We start from the raw sequence: 14,933 nt of genomic DNA on the forward strand, positions 1-14,933 counted from the left end.
TTTTCTTTTTTTGTTCATGTGGTAAATTACAAAGGTTGATTTTCAAATTTTATTTTATTTTAAATATTTTGTTTATTTATTTGAGAGAGAGGGACAGAGAGAGCATGAGCTGGGTGAGGGGCAAAGGGAGAGCGAGAGGGAGAGGGACAAGCAGGCTCCCTGCTGAGCATGGAGCCAGATGCAGGGCTCAATTCCAGGACCCTGAGATCATGACCTGAGCTGAAGTTAGACATTTAAGTGACTGAGCCACCCAGGCACCTCTGATTTTCAAGTTTTAAATCAACCATGCATTCCTGAGACAAATCTCACCTGAAGTATTATCTATTTTACATAATGTTTAATTTGATTTGCTAAATTATAAAGAACTTTTTGCATATATATGCATGAGGGATATTGGTTTGTAGTTTTCACACCTTATAATTTCTTTGTCTGATTTTAGTATCAGGGTAATTTTGGGTTCACAAAATGAGATGGCAAGTATTCTCTCTCCTTTAATTTTCTGTGTTTGTCTAGAATTTGTATTATTTTTTCCTTAGGTGTTTGGTAGGGTACACCACTGAAGGTACTGGGGTCCAGAGTTTTCTTTTAAGGAAGATTTTAAACTACATATTGGGGCAGCCCGGGTGGCTCAGCGGTTTAGCGCCGCCTTCAGTCCAGGGCCTGATCCTGGAGACCCAGGGCCGAGTCCCATGTCGGGCTCCCTGCGTGGAGCCTGCTTCTCCCTCTGCCTGTCTCTGTCTCTCATGAACAAATAAATAAAATCTTAAAAAAAAAATAAAAATAAACTACATATTAAATTTGTTTAATAGAAGTCTGTTTAGCTTTATCTATTTCTTTTTTAGTGAACCTTTAGTCTCATTTGCTCTTCTCTTTCTTTTTTTTTAAGACTTATTTATTTGAGAGATAGAGTAAGAGAGCAGGAGCCAGGGGCAGAGGGAGAGAGAATCTGAAGCAGACTCCTCACTGAGGGTGGAGCTGGACACGGGGCTCAACCTCATGACCCTGAGATCAGGACCTGAACTGAAACCAATACACCCCTGCTCTTCTTTTTCTAATTTCTTTAATGTGGAAGATAAAGTCATTCAGGGATCCCTGGGTGGCGCAGTGGTTTAGCGCCTGCCTTTGGCCCAGGGCGCGATCCTGGAGACCCGGGATCGAGTCCCACGTCAGGCTCCCGGTGCATGGAGCCTGCTTCTCCCTCTGCCTGTGTCTCTGCCTCTCTCTCTCTCTCTCTCTCTGTGACTATCATAAATAAATAAAAAAATTAGCCTTAACATAAATAAATTAAAAAAAAAAGATAAAGTCATTCATTTGAAGCTTTTCTTCTTTGTAATATAGACATTTAGAACTCTGCATTTCCCCCTCTGCATTAGCCCCTATCTTTGCCATGTTGTGTTTTCATTTCATTTCAGTTTTATTTTTTTATTTTTTTAAGTTGATTCCATGCCCAATGTGAGGCTTGAACTCATGACCCTGAGATCAAGAGCTGAATGCTCTACTGACTGAGCCAGCCAGGTGCCCCTGTTTTGTTTTCATTTTAATTCAGAGTAAACTCTAACTATCCTTGTTTCTTTTTTGATCCTTGGGTTATTTGAAAGTATTAAATTTCCACACATTTGGGGATTTTCGTTATATCCTTTGGTATTTATTTCAAATTTAATTCCTTTTTTGATCAGAGTACGTATGTATTGTATGATTTGATTGGTGAATGTTCCATGTACACTTGAAAAGAATGTGCATTTTGCTAGAGTGAGTATTCTGTAAATGTCAATTAGGTTAAGTTGGTTGATGGTACTGTTTATACTCTATCTTTATTGATTTTTCAGTCTATTGCTTGATCAGTCATTGAGAAATCTATGACTATAATAATGAATTTGTCAACTTATCGTTACTTTCTATCGGATTTTGCTTCATGTACTTTTAAGCTATATTATTATGTATAAACCTTTTGAATTCTTATGTCCTCTTGCTGAGTTGACCTCTTTATCGTTATGCAATAACCTTCTTTAACCCTGGTGATCCTCTTTGCTCAGGGTCTATTTTGTCTGTTATTAACATAGCCACCCTGCTTTCTTCTGATTAGTATTTGCATGGTCTAGCTTTTTTCATCCTTTTACTTTTAATGTATATGTTTTTCAGTTGTTTTTTTTTTAAGCAACATCTAGTTGGGCTTCATTTTTAAAAAAACTTGACAATTTCTGCATTTTAATTGGGGTGTTAAGAGTATATTTATTCTGATTATTGATATGTTTGAATTTAAATCAACCACCATGCTATTTGTTTTCTATTCATCTTATCTGTTCTTTATTGCCTTTTCTTTTTTTCTGCCATCTTTTGGATTAATTGGGTATGTTTCATGATTCCATTTTATTTTATATTCTTTGTTAGCTTGTTAGCTATAGCTTTGTTTTTAGTGGCTGCTTTAGGGTTTCTAATACATATTTTTAACTCACCACAGCCTATCCTCAAGTAGGATATGCCACATTGTATATTGCATAAGAACCTTATGATAGTATACTTCCAGGCACCGAGTAACAGTAGCCTTTTTGCTATTGTGGTCATTCATTTTACTTCTACAAATACTATGAACCCCACAATACATTATTACTTTTATATTTATTATACATATACATTATTTACTTTTATTTGATATAATCAATTACTTTTGAGGCCCTTTTATTGTGATAAAATATACATGAATAAAACTTAAAATTTTAATGCTTTTTTAAGTATACAATTCACTAGCATTCACAGTGTTGTGCAACCATCACCACCATCCATTTTCAGAACTTTTTTGTCATTCCAAACAAATGACAAAAGTCATTTGAGTTCCCCTCAAGCAATAACTCCTTTACTCAGTCCTTCCAGCCCCTGGTAACCTCTGTCCTCCTTTCTGTTTCTATGAATTTGCCTTTTCTAGTTACCTTACATAAGTAGAATCAGACAATATTTATCCTTTTGTGTCAGACTTACTTCACTTAGGATAATATTTTCAAAGTTCATCATGTTGTAGTATGTGCCAGAATTTCATTCCATTATGTATATACCACAATTTGTCCACTCATCTTGTTTCCTTGAGTTGTTACCACCTTTTACTATTGTGATTAATGCTGCTATGAACATCAGTGTACAAGTATCTGAGTCCCTGATTTCAATTCTTTTGGGTATTTACCTGGGACTGGAATTCCAATTTTGTAGTAATTCTGTGTCCCAACTTTTTTTTTTTTAATTTTAATTTTTATTTATTTATGATAGTCACACAGAGAGAGAGAGAGAGGCAGAGACATAGGCAGAGGGAGAAGCAGGCTCCATGCACCGGGAGCCCGATGTGGGATTCGATCCCGGGTCTCCAGGATCGCGCCCTGGGCCAAAGGCAGGCGCTAAACCGCTGCGCCACCCAGGGATCCCCATGTGTCCCAACTTTTTGAGGAACTACCAAACTGTTTCCCAAGGAGCTGCATCATTTTACTTCCCACCAGAAGTGCACAGGGTGTCAATTTCTCCACCAATACTTGTTATTTTCTATTTTTCTCATAGCTATCCTAATAGATATAAAGTGGAATTTCATCGTGGTTTTGATTTGTATTTTCCTAATGACAAGTGATGTTGAACATTTTTTTCATGTGTTTCTTGGCCATTTGTATATCTTCTTTGGTTAAGGAGTAGTCTTCCAGCATGTCAGGCAAGATTTGTTGCTTACACTGAGCTCACAGGTCAGGAAGGAAGTCAGAAAATTGCGGTTAATGTAAGCTTCACTGGAATTTGGGAGGCTCATCCTCACACATGCCAAATCCAACGTGATAGGATGAGTCAGAAGTGGGATCAAGGCTGCTGATAAACTTCTTAGATTTTCACCTGACTTCTTAATGTGAACCCATCAGAACATGGCCAATCAGGAATCTATTTTGTTGTAGGTGTGCCCAGTGCCTGGCCCCTCGTCCATCTGACCCCTTTGCTCGCTTCTGTCAAGAATGTGGCTCTCCTGTCCCACCCATATTTGGCTGTCGTCTCCCACCCCCAGAAGGAGCTCAGGTGAGCAGCAAAATCCATAAAAACTTCTTTCATTGGTTTATCTAATCTTCAGTAGGAGCAGTAGCATAGTGCCTGGCACACATGATCCATAATCATAAATACTTGTTGAAAAAATTACTGGCAGATTAATCTCTTACTGTCCAGTGTCTTACTTAAGAAATGAAACTAAGTTGCCTTAGTTTCCATTTAGGAATGGAAAACCTTGTTTGCAATGCTATTTCTTTTGGTGGCCTTGCAAAAACATAGGCTGAGAAGGATACTAAAACCTTTTGTTTCACTGATGTGTGCATGGATAAATATATATTTCTTACATGATATTTAGTTTATAACCTGGGTATGGTAACATTTCTATTCCAGAAATAAATAGAAGTACTAATAATAAGTCTGTATATACATAAGATATATAATTTTGTCCAAAGATGCTGTTTGTATAACCTATAGATTGATCAGTTAAAAATTTTTGGCTGTTTAGTGTAGATAATAATTGGTATTATCCTACCAGTGAGTTTATAGTTAGAAAAGATACTCAGCTAAAAATCAAAACCTTCACCAAAATGTGTTATCTTTTATGCACTTGAAATTTGCGGGTTTTTTTGGAGTAGGATTTACAAAATGACATAAAAGGATCTGTGATGAGCAGCTGGGGTGGCTCAGCGGTTTAGCGCCACCTTTCTGCCCAGGGCGTGATCCTGGAGACCTGGGATCGAGTCCCACCTCGGGCTCCCTGCATGGAAGCCTGCTTCTCCCTCTGCCTGTGTCTCTGCCTCTCTCTCTCTGTCTCTCATGAATAAATAAATAAAATCTTTAAAAAAATAAAAAGATAGTTATTAAGAAAAAGCCACTAATTTTGGTGAATTTAAGTCTAGGGCTCTAGAATCAAGTTAAATCTTCAAGTAAAGGGTCAGAATCTAAATGGATATTTTTAAAATAATTTGTTCTATTTTATTGCTCAAGACTGTTGAAGCTAATTTACTATATCACAGTTTGAACTTCATGAAGAAGATGCTACAGAAAATAAAATATGAACCATCAATTTGGGCAAATTTATTTTTTACTTGCCTGAAAACAGATTTTCAAAGTTTTTATTTATTATTTTAGAGAGAGAAAGAGAGCATGAGCTTGGAGTAGGGAGAGGGAGATAGAGAATCCCAAGCCAACTCTGTGCTAATAAGCACAGAGCCCAATGCAGAACTCGATCCTATACCCCTGAGTCAAACCAAGAGTTGGATGCTCAACCAACTGTGCCACCCAGCACCTCCAAAAACAGATTTTCAGAACTTTCTTTGTTTCTTCAGGAAGAAAGTTATCAGAGCTTATAAATATTTCAAATGACAAATTTTAAAACATCTATATTGCCCCCCAAATAATATTTAATATGCTATAATATATAAACAGCTTTGTAATTTAGACTCTTTATTGGCTGCTTATTGTGTCCTGCTCTCAACTGGGTTCCTGGGATTCAAAGGGGTGGAGCCTACTCATAGGCTCCTAGATCCAAGACACTCAGAGTCTCATCAGACAGATGCAGAGGTGCACCTTACAAATCCAAATCCACCCTTCATCAAATCCACCCTTGATTGCCTTGCCTTGGGTACTGGGCAACAGGTACTGGAGCTGGACCCATCAAACATTTCTCCTGTGCCGGCTAGCTAGGTGTTAATTTTTTTCATAGAGGAACATTGCTCCTACAGGGACACTGCAGGCTTGGCTTTTCTTTCTGGTTCTGGTGTGTTTTCCTCTCTTTTTGCTCTGACGGTGCTCAGCTAACCTGCAAGAACCAGTTGTGCTGAGCCCCATTGCATTTTGGTGGCATCCCATGAACAGCTTCCTGGTGTATTTCACTGGCACCCCAGCCAGCTTCCAGATGGTCCTCAGGCATCCCAGTGGGCAGTTGGCCAGCAAATTTCAGCAGCATACCTGCACGTGGCTTCTAGTGTATTCTATCAGCTCCCTGGAGGGAGATTTTCAAACAGGTTTTATTGTACCCAGTTTTTTGCTTTTTTTTCTTTAAGATTTTATTTATTTATTTATCACACACACACACACACACACACACACACACACACACACAGAGCCAGAGACACAGGCAGAGGGAGAAGCAGGCTCCATGCAGGGAGCCAGACGTGGGACTCCAGGATCACGCCTTGGGCTGAAGGTGGCGCTAAACCGCTGAGCCACCTGGGCTCCCCCCGTTTTTTGCTTTTTGTTTGCCACTTTGGGTCTGGGTCACCTCAGTTGAATTTCTCTGCCATCCAATGGGCACTAGCCATACTCCCATTTCCTCACATTTATCTTTTCTGTTATATATATATATCTCATCTGTATATGTTATAAACTGAAAATACAATGTTATATGTCATTTAAAGATGAGAAAAAATGGTTATGTACCCATTTATATTTACTCACATATTTATCAAATCTGGGCTCTCATTTCTTCATTTCTTTCCCATGAACTCAGGTTATATCTACATCACTTATTTTCAGCCTGGCAGACTTCATTACTAAAGGCACATCTGCTAGCCATTTCTCTCTGTCTTTGTTTACCTGAGAATATTTATTTTGCATTCTCTTTCGAAGGACAGTTTTACTAGATGTAGATTTCTTGCTTGACAGTTGTCTTTAAAGATTTACTTATTTGGGCACCTGGGTGGCTCAGTCAGTTGGGTATGTACCTTTGGCTCGTGTCATGATCCCAGTTCTTGGGGTCAAGTCCCACATTGGGCTCCCTCTGGGGAGTCTGCTTCTCCCTCTCCTACTCCACCTGCTCGTGCCCTTTCTCTATCAAATAAATAAATAAAACATATTTTTAAAAATATACATATTTATTTTAGAGAACAGAAGGAGGGGCAGAGGGAGCAGGAGGAGGGTTGAACATTCAAGCTTTAGACTGTTTTCAAATCTGCCTCAGTGTTTACTTTTATGCTGAACTCCTTGCACCAGCCAGAGATGTGTGGTTAGTGCCCCCTCTGGTTTATACTATACATATGCATATCCTCCAGTCAACTAAAGGTGTGTGGGAAGCTTATCAAGCCCCCTATATTTGACTTACCTCCTGGAACTCCCTGTTAAATCCTTGGCTGGTTGCCTCCAACAGGATGAGGATTTCAGGCTACCGGAGCCACCGGCCCTCCCTGTTTGCTTGCCATTGAGATTGTCATCTTAACAGTGTTCCAAATCAAGTGAGCCCTGCCCCGCAGCAGCTATGAAGCTGCTGGTTTCACAGCTTGTCCTGCCCCAGAGAAGCTACCACACTGACAGAGCTAGAGGATGGGAACAGCCACAAGCAGGAACCACATAGAGTTGTAGTCGTCGTCGTCGTTGTCGTCGTCGTCGTCTTCTTCTTTTTCTTCTTCTTTTAGATTTTACTTATTTAAGAAAGAGAGAGACTGTGCAAGAGAGCGCAGTAGGGTGAGGGGCAGAGGGAGAAGCAAGGAGCCCTATGTGGGGCTCAGTGCCAGGACCTCTCATCATGAGTCCCACTGAGCCAAAGGCAGACACTTAACCTGAGCCACCCAAGCACCCGACTTGTAGTGTTCTTGTATGAAATTCACCACTTTTCAGTTTGTTGTGCACCTTTGGTGACTTTCAGAATCTGGAATAGTTGTTGAATCTGAAATGACAGTTTTATCCAACTTTATAATTGCTTTGTGGAGAGAGGATTTGTGGGCTTCCTGACTCCATTGTACTGTGAGATATTTTTTCTTTTTTTCTTATACCTCTATTTTCCACAATTAACACGTTTTTATTCACAATAGAAAAAAATAAGAATAAAGATAATTACTTTGAGACATTTTTTACAAAAGCAAATTAAATCAAAGATCTACTTATACCTCAGTTTTTGCCTCCGAAGACAAACGTCTTTCTTTGTGCAGATGGGCTTATGTGCAGAGTGTGGAAGCATGGTGCCCACGAACACTCCCATCTGTGTGGTGTGTGAGGCCTCCCTTACCTTGCAGCTGCAGCCACAGGCCAGCCTCCGCTTGAAGGTAATGAAATGTGATTCAGTAAAAATATGAATAAAATGTATAGAAACTCATATGTAAGCTGGTGGAGTTGGTGAACAATTGATAAGCTAGTATCAGTGAATACTAAAATCCACCCTAATTTTTGGAAAGGTATGCTGCCCAAGAGTTTTACTGCCAAAGGATCTATAATTGTTAAGAGAGATACACAGACACATGTTTCCTGAATGGATTTGGAGGGCAAAATGCATACAGCTAACTTAGATTTTTTTTTTACCTTATATATTTAAACTTGAACATTGCAATTAGTATTGCAGTTAAGAACTTTTAATCTTGTCCTTAAAGTTGCTTTATGCTGTTATTTGCCTTTGATTGTGGGAATCTGTTATGTAGAAAAGAATGATTACAGCTAGTCCCGTGGATGAAATATTTAAGTATCCAAAAAAAGGAAGAAAAAGAAAAAGTTAAGTATCATCATCATATACATGCAAAAAACTTTGCTAGACAATGTCATACCACAAAAATATTTTTGGTAGAATCATTAAATGTACAACTGTATCTTTTCTTGATTTTTCAATTTATAGTCCCAGTCACTTCCCCTTTAATCTCAAGCAAATGTCACAATAGGATAAAATAGATTAAATAAGGAGAGTTTGAAGCATTAAAAAGCAAGAGTTTTTAGTAATAAGGGGAATGCATAGATTTAATGTACAACTGGAACTGTAACACTCCTAAAATGACTTTGTGGATTCCCATACAGGAAAAGGTGTTAAAGTTTATGAGAGAAAGGAGAAGTCCTCTTTTTCTTCTACCTCCAAGCTTCCCTTCAATCTGAAAGGTTTTATTTTACGTATTCCAAGCAATGTTGGCCTTCAGAAATGAGATTTTGAAGAACTGGCTAGGTCAGGGTCAGGTAGATGAAAATTTACTAATCTTTTTGTTAGATGGGTAGAATAGGGAGTGGCATGAGCCTGAGGGATAATCTCTGGATATCCATTTTAGGGTCCCTTGAACAGGGAAGATCGAGGGAAGGGGTCTGAGGAAGGAGTGGTAGCTAGGCCAGGCCTCCAGGACTCTCAGACACTTGGGCCTAGTCCGAGGCTGCTGGCATCCCTCACCATGGCACAGCCATGAACCTTCCTTCTGCTTCCTGCTATTTATCTGGATTCTGCCTTACACCTGCAGTGTGAACCCTCAGGTGCTAACGGGATTTTTCAAAGATACCTTTGATTGTGACTTTTCCCCAACATGCTGCTTCCTGGACCACTCTCTAGGCCTCTGTACCCTACATCTGCTGGACTCTGATCCCTGGACCCACTGCCCTGTGCCTGCCTATACATGCAGTGGTGGAGGTGGCACTCATGGTGGGTGAGTGGGGGCACAGAGGAAGAATTTACTAACTCTTATCAGGGGCTGGGGCCAGGGATAGCTTTGAAGATGAAGTGTCACCTGGTGGATATTGTGGGAGGCACAAGGATTTGCCAGATGGGGAAGGGATGGGACAAAGATAAGTTTCTCATGTGTGTATGTGGGACGTGGGGGCAAGAGAGTGTTCCAGGAAGATGTACAGAGTCTAGAAACTGAGGTTGTGCTTCAAAACTTTGAAGGAGTTTGGTTTTGCTGAGCAGCAGAAATGCTGGAGGTGCTGGAAGTTGTGCAAGATGGCTCCTTCTCTACCGTACTTAACAGCTCCGATTTCTCCCATTGCACTCTGAAGGGTTGAAAACAGGGACAGGATTTAATCAGACCTGATTTTTTATAGAGACTTTTATCACTGTAACATCTGATCTTAAAGGGGAATGCCTCATTTTTCTTTATAGCAAGACAATCAGTATTGCTGCTTCTATTCACAGAAGGACAACTATTTGGAAATGCTGGGCTGAGAATCTTTATCCTAGTGGCTTTTCCAGGTCTTACAAGGGCAAAGATTTTTAGATAACATTCTCACTCAGAGAACCACCAATGAAGTCCGTGGAAATACCTGTTGTCCACAGAAGCCAACAGCCTTACCTTCCCCAATGTACCAGCAGGGCCTACTGAAGACTTTCCTAGCTGTTTCTGTGTCAGTCTTCATCTCACTCCATGGAGTACATGGAGCACCATCCATCCTCTTCGTGCCAACAGTCCACTGGTGCAGACTTATCCTCTGTTGATTTATTTTATTTTTTTAAGAGTTTATTTATTCATGAGAGACAGACAGAGGCAGAGACATAGGCAGAGGAAGAAGCAGGCTTCTTATAGGGAGCCTGATGCGGTACTTGATCCCAGAACCCCGGGATCATGCCCTGAGCCAAAGACAGACGCTCAGTCACTGAGCCACCCAGGCATCCCTCTTCTGTTGATTTAAAGGCCTTGTCAACACTGGGGAATACATATCAGATATATCTCTTTTTTGCTGCCAGGATTAGAAACTATAGTAGCAGAAGTTTCTCCATTTACTCACTAGCACAGGTGCCTGTATTTCAGAAGAGAGGATTTTGTACTTTAAAATATTCTCTGATTTTTGTTAACAAGTGAAATAGTCTAAAGATATACAAAGAAGTGCATCATTTCCCCACCCACCTCTATTTCTATTCTCCTGAAATAACTGATGATAGTGAATATCCTTCTATGTATTTTTCTGGATGCACAGAAACATCCATATGTATTCACACATTTAGATTTGATTTTGTTTTGTTTTCTTTATTTTTTTTAAGATTTATTTATTTAAGAGAGAGAGTGCATATGCATGTGCACATAAGTGGAGGGGAGGAGCAGAGGGAGAGGGAGAGAGAGAATCTTAAGTAGATGACCTGTAGAGGGTGGAGCCTGAGGCAGGGCTTGATCTCATGTCCCTGAGATCATGACCCAAGCTGAAACAAAGAGTCAGATGCTCAACAGACTGAGCCACCCAGATGCCTCAAGTTTTGTTTTGTTTTGTTTGTTAAACAAATGTATCCCACTGGCCATTTTTAAAGTTGAAAATTAATTTGAGCATCTCTCATTTCACCAGAACACATGGGCTCTACTTTACCAAGAGATCATCAATTTCCTTTGGGCTCTAACTAGCACATATAGTATATCTCCAGCTCTCTAGTCATACTGGGTTCCTAGAATCTGAGAGCCTTAGAGCTGGAATCCTCTTGAAGTCATTCCTGAAAAAGATCTGATAATTCACATGGCTGGGACATTTACCTCCTTATAAGATCTCCCACCTCTCACAACAATGATATGGTGCTAAAGCCAGTATAACCACAGCTCTACATCAAGCAGAAGGTTAGCTTGGTAACTTACAATATCCACTTTGAGATGAAGTTTGCAATGACCTATGACATTCTCCCTCACTTAATTTCGTCAAAGCTTATCATTTGGGAGATTAGAAAATTGTTCTCATCTCCCAACTACTTTGTAAGGAAAAATTATATCCCAATAACTAAGTTGGGTCCACTAAATTGCTTAGAACTATTCAACTAGACCCATTACAAATTGATGAGGTAGCAAATGAGGGTATTGACCCTCTTATTTTTTTTATTTTTTATTTTGAAAGATATTATCTACTTATTTTAGAGAGAGCTCTCTAGAGAGTGGATGAGGTGGGGGCAGAGGGAGAAGCAGACTCTCCACTGAGCAAGGAGCCTGATGGGGCCAGATTCCAGGACCCCAGGATCACAACCTGAACCAAAGGCAGATGCTCCATTGACTGAGCCACTCAGATGGGTATTGATTCTTAAAAAGGGGTCCTCGGCACAGATGTTTAGCATTCTCTTTAAGGTAGTCTGATAGGGACCTAGATCCCAAGTCATCTGTGAGCGTAGTGATTATGATATAAAATTATTTCTATCTGTGGGTCATGGTTTTCAAGGAAGTGAGCCATGACATGGTGTCAAAAAGTCACCAAGAAAACCATTAGAAACACCTCTTGGCCAAGAAGGCTATGTTTATTGAACCTGAAGCTATAAGGTAGTCTGCCACTTTGACTGTCTTAATAGTATCTTGGAAGAGAGAAGGCAAGGAAAGGTGTTTACAAGATTTTAGTGCTGCACTTGGGTGCAGCAGATTTTTTAAAAAGAGAGTTTGACAAGAGTGAACCCCACAGGGTGGCAATGTGTCCCTGTGGGTTCACTGGTTGTAATGAATGTACCATCCTGGTGTAGGATGTTAGTAGTGGGGAGGTTGTGTATGTGTGGGAACAGGAACTAAATATATGAGAAATCCCTGTAATTTCTGCTCAATTTCGATATAATCCTAAAATTGCTTTAAGAAATGAAGTTCATTAGTTAAAAAAATTTAAAAGGGAATTTGCAAGGCAGGATTGGGATAGGGTAGAGTTTGGATCAGGCAAAGTTATGCCATGCTAATTTTAAAAATAGTTTATTTAAATAAAAATGTTAATAGTTCATTTAAATAAAAATTTTAACCACTGGGTGGCTCAGTCGTTTAAGCATCTGACTCTTGATTTTGGCTCAGATCATGATCTCAGGGTTGTGAGATCCAGCCCCACATCAGGCTCTGGCTGGGTGTGGAGTCTGCTTAAGATTCTCTCTCTCCCTCTGCCTCCACCCCTGCTCACTCCCTCTCTAAATAAATAAATAAATAAATAAATAAATAAATAAATAAATAAATAAATAAAGTTTTAATATACATGTACATAGTGAAATGATTACTACAGTCGAGCTAATTAATATATCCATCTTTGTATACTGGAAATTTGCTGGGAGTAGATTTTAGATGTTCTCATTGTACACACACACACACACACACACACACACACACACAGAAATGTTAACCATGTGGGGATATACTAATTTTGGATTGTGGGACCTATCAGAGTGAGCATCGTGAGGTAAGCTGTTGGACTTAATAAGTAAGCAATATTACTGGTTTACAGTCTTGCCAGAATATTTCCTACATCAATGGCTTTATTATTTTTTTAAATTTTATTTATTTATTCATGAGAGACAGAGAGAGAGAGACAGAGGAAAAAGCAGGCTCCATGCAGGGAGCCCAATGTGGGACTCGATCCCGGGACCCCAGGATCACGCCCGAGCTGAAGGAAGGCACTAAACCGCTGAGCCACCTAGGGATCCCCCAGCTTTATTATTTTTGTTTGATGCCAGTATTTTTTTTTTAACACAGGGACAGGGAGTTTGATTCACTTCTCAATGAGTGTCTGAGTGTCACCAGATCTTTTTTGAGTCTTTAGGAAGACCACAACCCTAAATCTCACAGAAAAGCTCTGGCAATTACAGATTATGCTACAGAGACTTTAAGGAACTTTGAAGAATGCTGGAACCAGGGATTGTCAGGACCCACTGAGATTAAGTCTCTGGTCCTCTGCCATTTTGAATAGCAGTTAGTCGGCCATTTGCATGTTAGAAGTTCTTGGAATTGCAAGAACTTGGAGACTTCTGCTAGAGTGAAATTAACCAACCTTGGAAAGTCTGGGAACTTCATAGCCTACTTAGTGGCATTGGAACTAAAACCCTACAAGCTGGACTTTCTCTTGATCATCATCTTTGCCTGTATAGTTTCAGAACACATGATGTTAGTGTCAGAACACCTGGAAAACATAGGCACTGGAGTAGAAAGGAACCTTTGAGTGTCACTGATCATTGATAGTTTAAGGGGGATAATATCCTGATAGTGCAGAGTAGTCCAGCCACTTGACAGGTACTAGCAAACCTCTGATAGCTGAACTCTAGTTAGACTATTTTAATCTTTTTTCCCTTCTTCTTTTTTCCTTCTTTTCCTCCTTCCTTTCCTCCTTCCTCTTATCCTCAATTTCCTAACTTGGAAAGCTGCACTTAACCATTCATTTTTCTAAGACAGTCTTTTCATCTTTGCATTTCTGGGTGAGAAACTACAGAGCAAACCTAAATTCATTAACATGAAGTCCCATGGGCTGTTTACAAGATTACTCATAAACACATAGTTAAGCTTTTGCTAGTCTTGGGCTTTTCTGTTGATTGTTCGAGCCATGAGATGGAGAGTGGGAATGCTATCATGTTTCCCACATTGTGGGGAGGGGGGGACACAAAAAACACACAAAATTGATGCAGAATTTTCTGTTTGCCTTCCTGAGGCCAAATGAATACCCATTTTCAGTTCTATTTGGGTTTTGTTGCTTTTAAAACGATTTTCCGGGCAGCCCTGGTGGCCCAGTGGTTTAGCGCCACCTTCAGCCTGGGGTGTGATCCTGGAGACCCACGTCGGGCTCCCTGCATGGAGCCTGCTTCTCCCTCTGCCTGTGTCTCTGCCTCTCTCTCTCTCTCTCTCTCTCTCTCTCTCTCCCCCTCTCTCGCTCTCTGTGCGTCTGTCATGAATAAATAAATAAAATCTTAAAAAAAAAAAAGATTTTCCTTTGTCTGACACTCTTTATGTTGTAGTAATTCCTAAGCCAATCCAATATCAAGGTCTGGGTGTTAAAATAGGGTCCATAGCTGGCTGATTGAAAAGACTGCTCGATGATTTCTTTGCACAGTTATTGGCTTAGAGAAAAATGTGTTTCTTATTCTTTGTTTCCAAGGAGAAAGTAGTCTGCCACACCTGTGGCACAGGGAATCCAGCTTACTTGAAATACTGTGTCACCTGTGAGGGGGCCCTGCCTTCATCACAGCAGGTAGGTAGACCACATGGACCAGACCTATACTTGGTGGCTGCTGAATGTCCAGTGTCAAATAATGAAGAAATGTAATTTGCAGAGGAGGAAAGAAGTGAGAGGTTGGAGAGAGACACAGAAAGCAACATTTCTAAATCTGGAGAGCACTTTATATATTCACCAACACAAAATTTTTTTCAAAGTCTTAACTCTAGGGGGGATTCTATAAAATCAGCAATTTCTTACAATATCATTTAATAATTTTTCATGGAAGGCTGGTAACAGCTGGTGGAGAAGTGGACCCTCTCATATTTCATTCATGGTCAAGTATGTCTTTACTGACTGTGCCATGTTGTTTTTTG

The 14,933-nt window shown here is 40.0% G+C and overlaps 1 protein-coding gene across 30 annotated transcripts in view; it reads left to right on the forward strand.

The window, feature by feature from the left end:
* Window positions 1-14,933, forward strand: part of DZANK1 (double zinc ribbon and ankyrin repeat domains 1) — a 111,061-nt gene that overhangs the window by 31,167 nt on the left and 64,961 nt on the right. For 18 of the 30 annotated variants that reach the window (XM_038571479.1, XM_038571481.1, XM_038571486.1 and 15 more), the window contains 4 exons: window positions 3,915-4,032; window positions 7,905-8,018; window positions 9,269-9,358; window positions 14,500-14,592. In XM_038571479.1, coding sequence (XP_038427407.1) covers window positions 3,915-4,032; window positions 7,905-8,018; window positions 9,269-9,358; window positions 14,500-14,592 — 415 coding nt within the window. The remainder of the gene's footprint in view (window positions 1-3,914; window positions 4,033-7,904; window positions 8,019-9,268; window positions 9,359-14,499; window positions 14,593-14,933) is intronic. The other 12 variants (XM_038571504.1, XM_038571487.1, XM_038571490.1 and 9 more) reach the window with 4 other exon arrangements.

The sequence above is a fragment of the Canis lupus genome, chromosome 24 (assembly GCF_011100685.1).
Source record: "Canis lupus familiaris isolate Mischka breed German Shepherd chromosome 24, alternate assembly UU_Cfam_GSD_1.0, whole genome shotgun sequence".
Taxonomy (NCBI): Eukaryota; Metazoa; Chordata; class Mammalia; order Carnivora; family Canidae; genus Canis; species Canis lupus.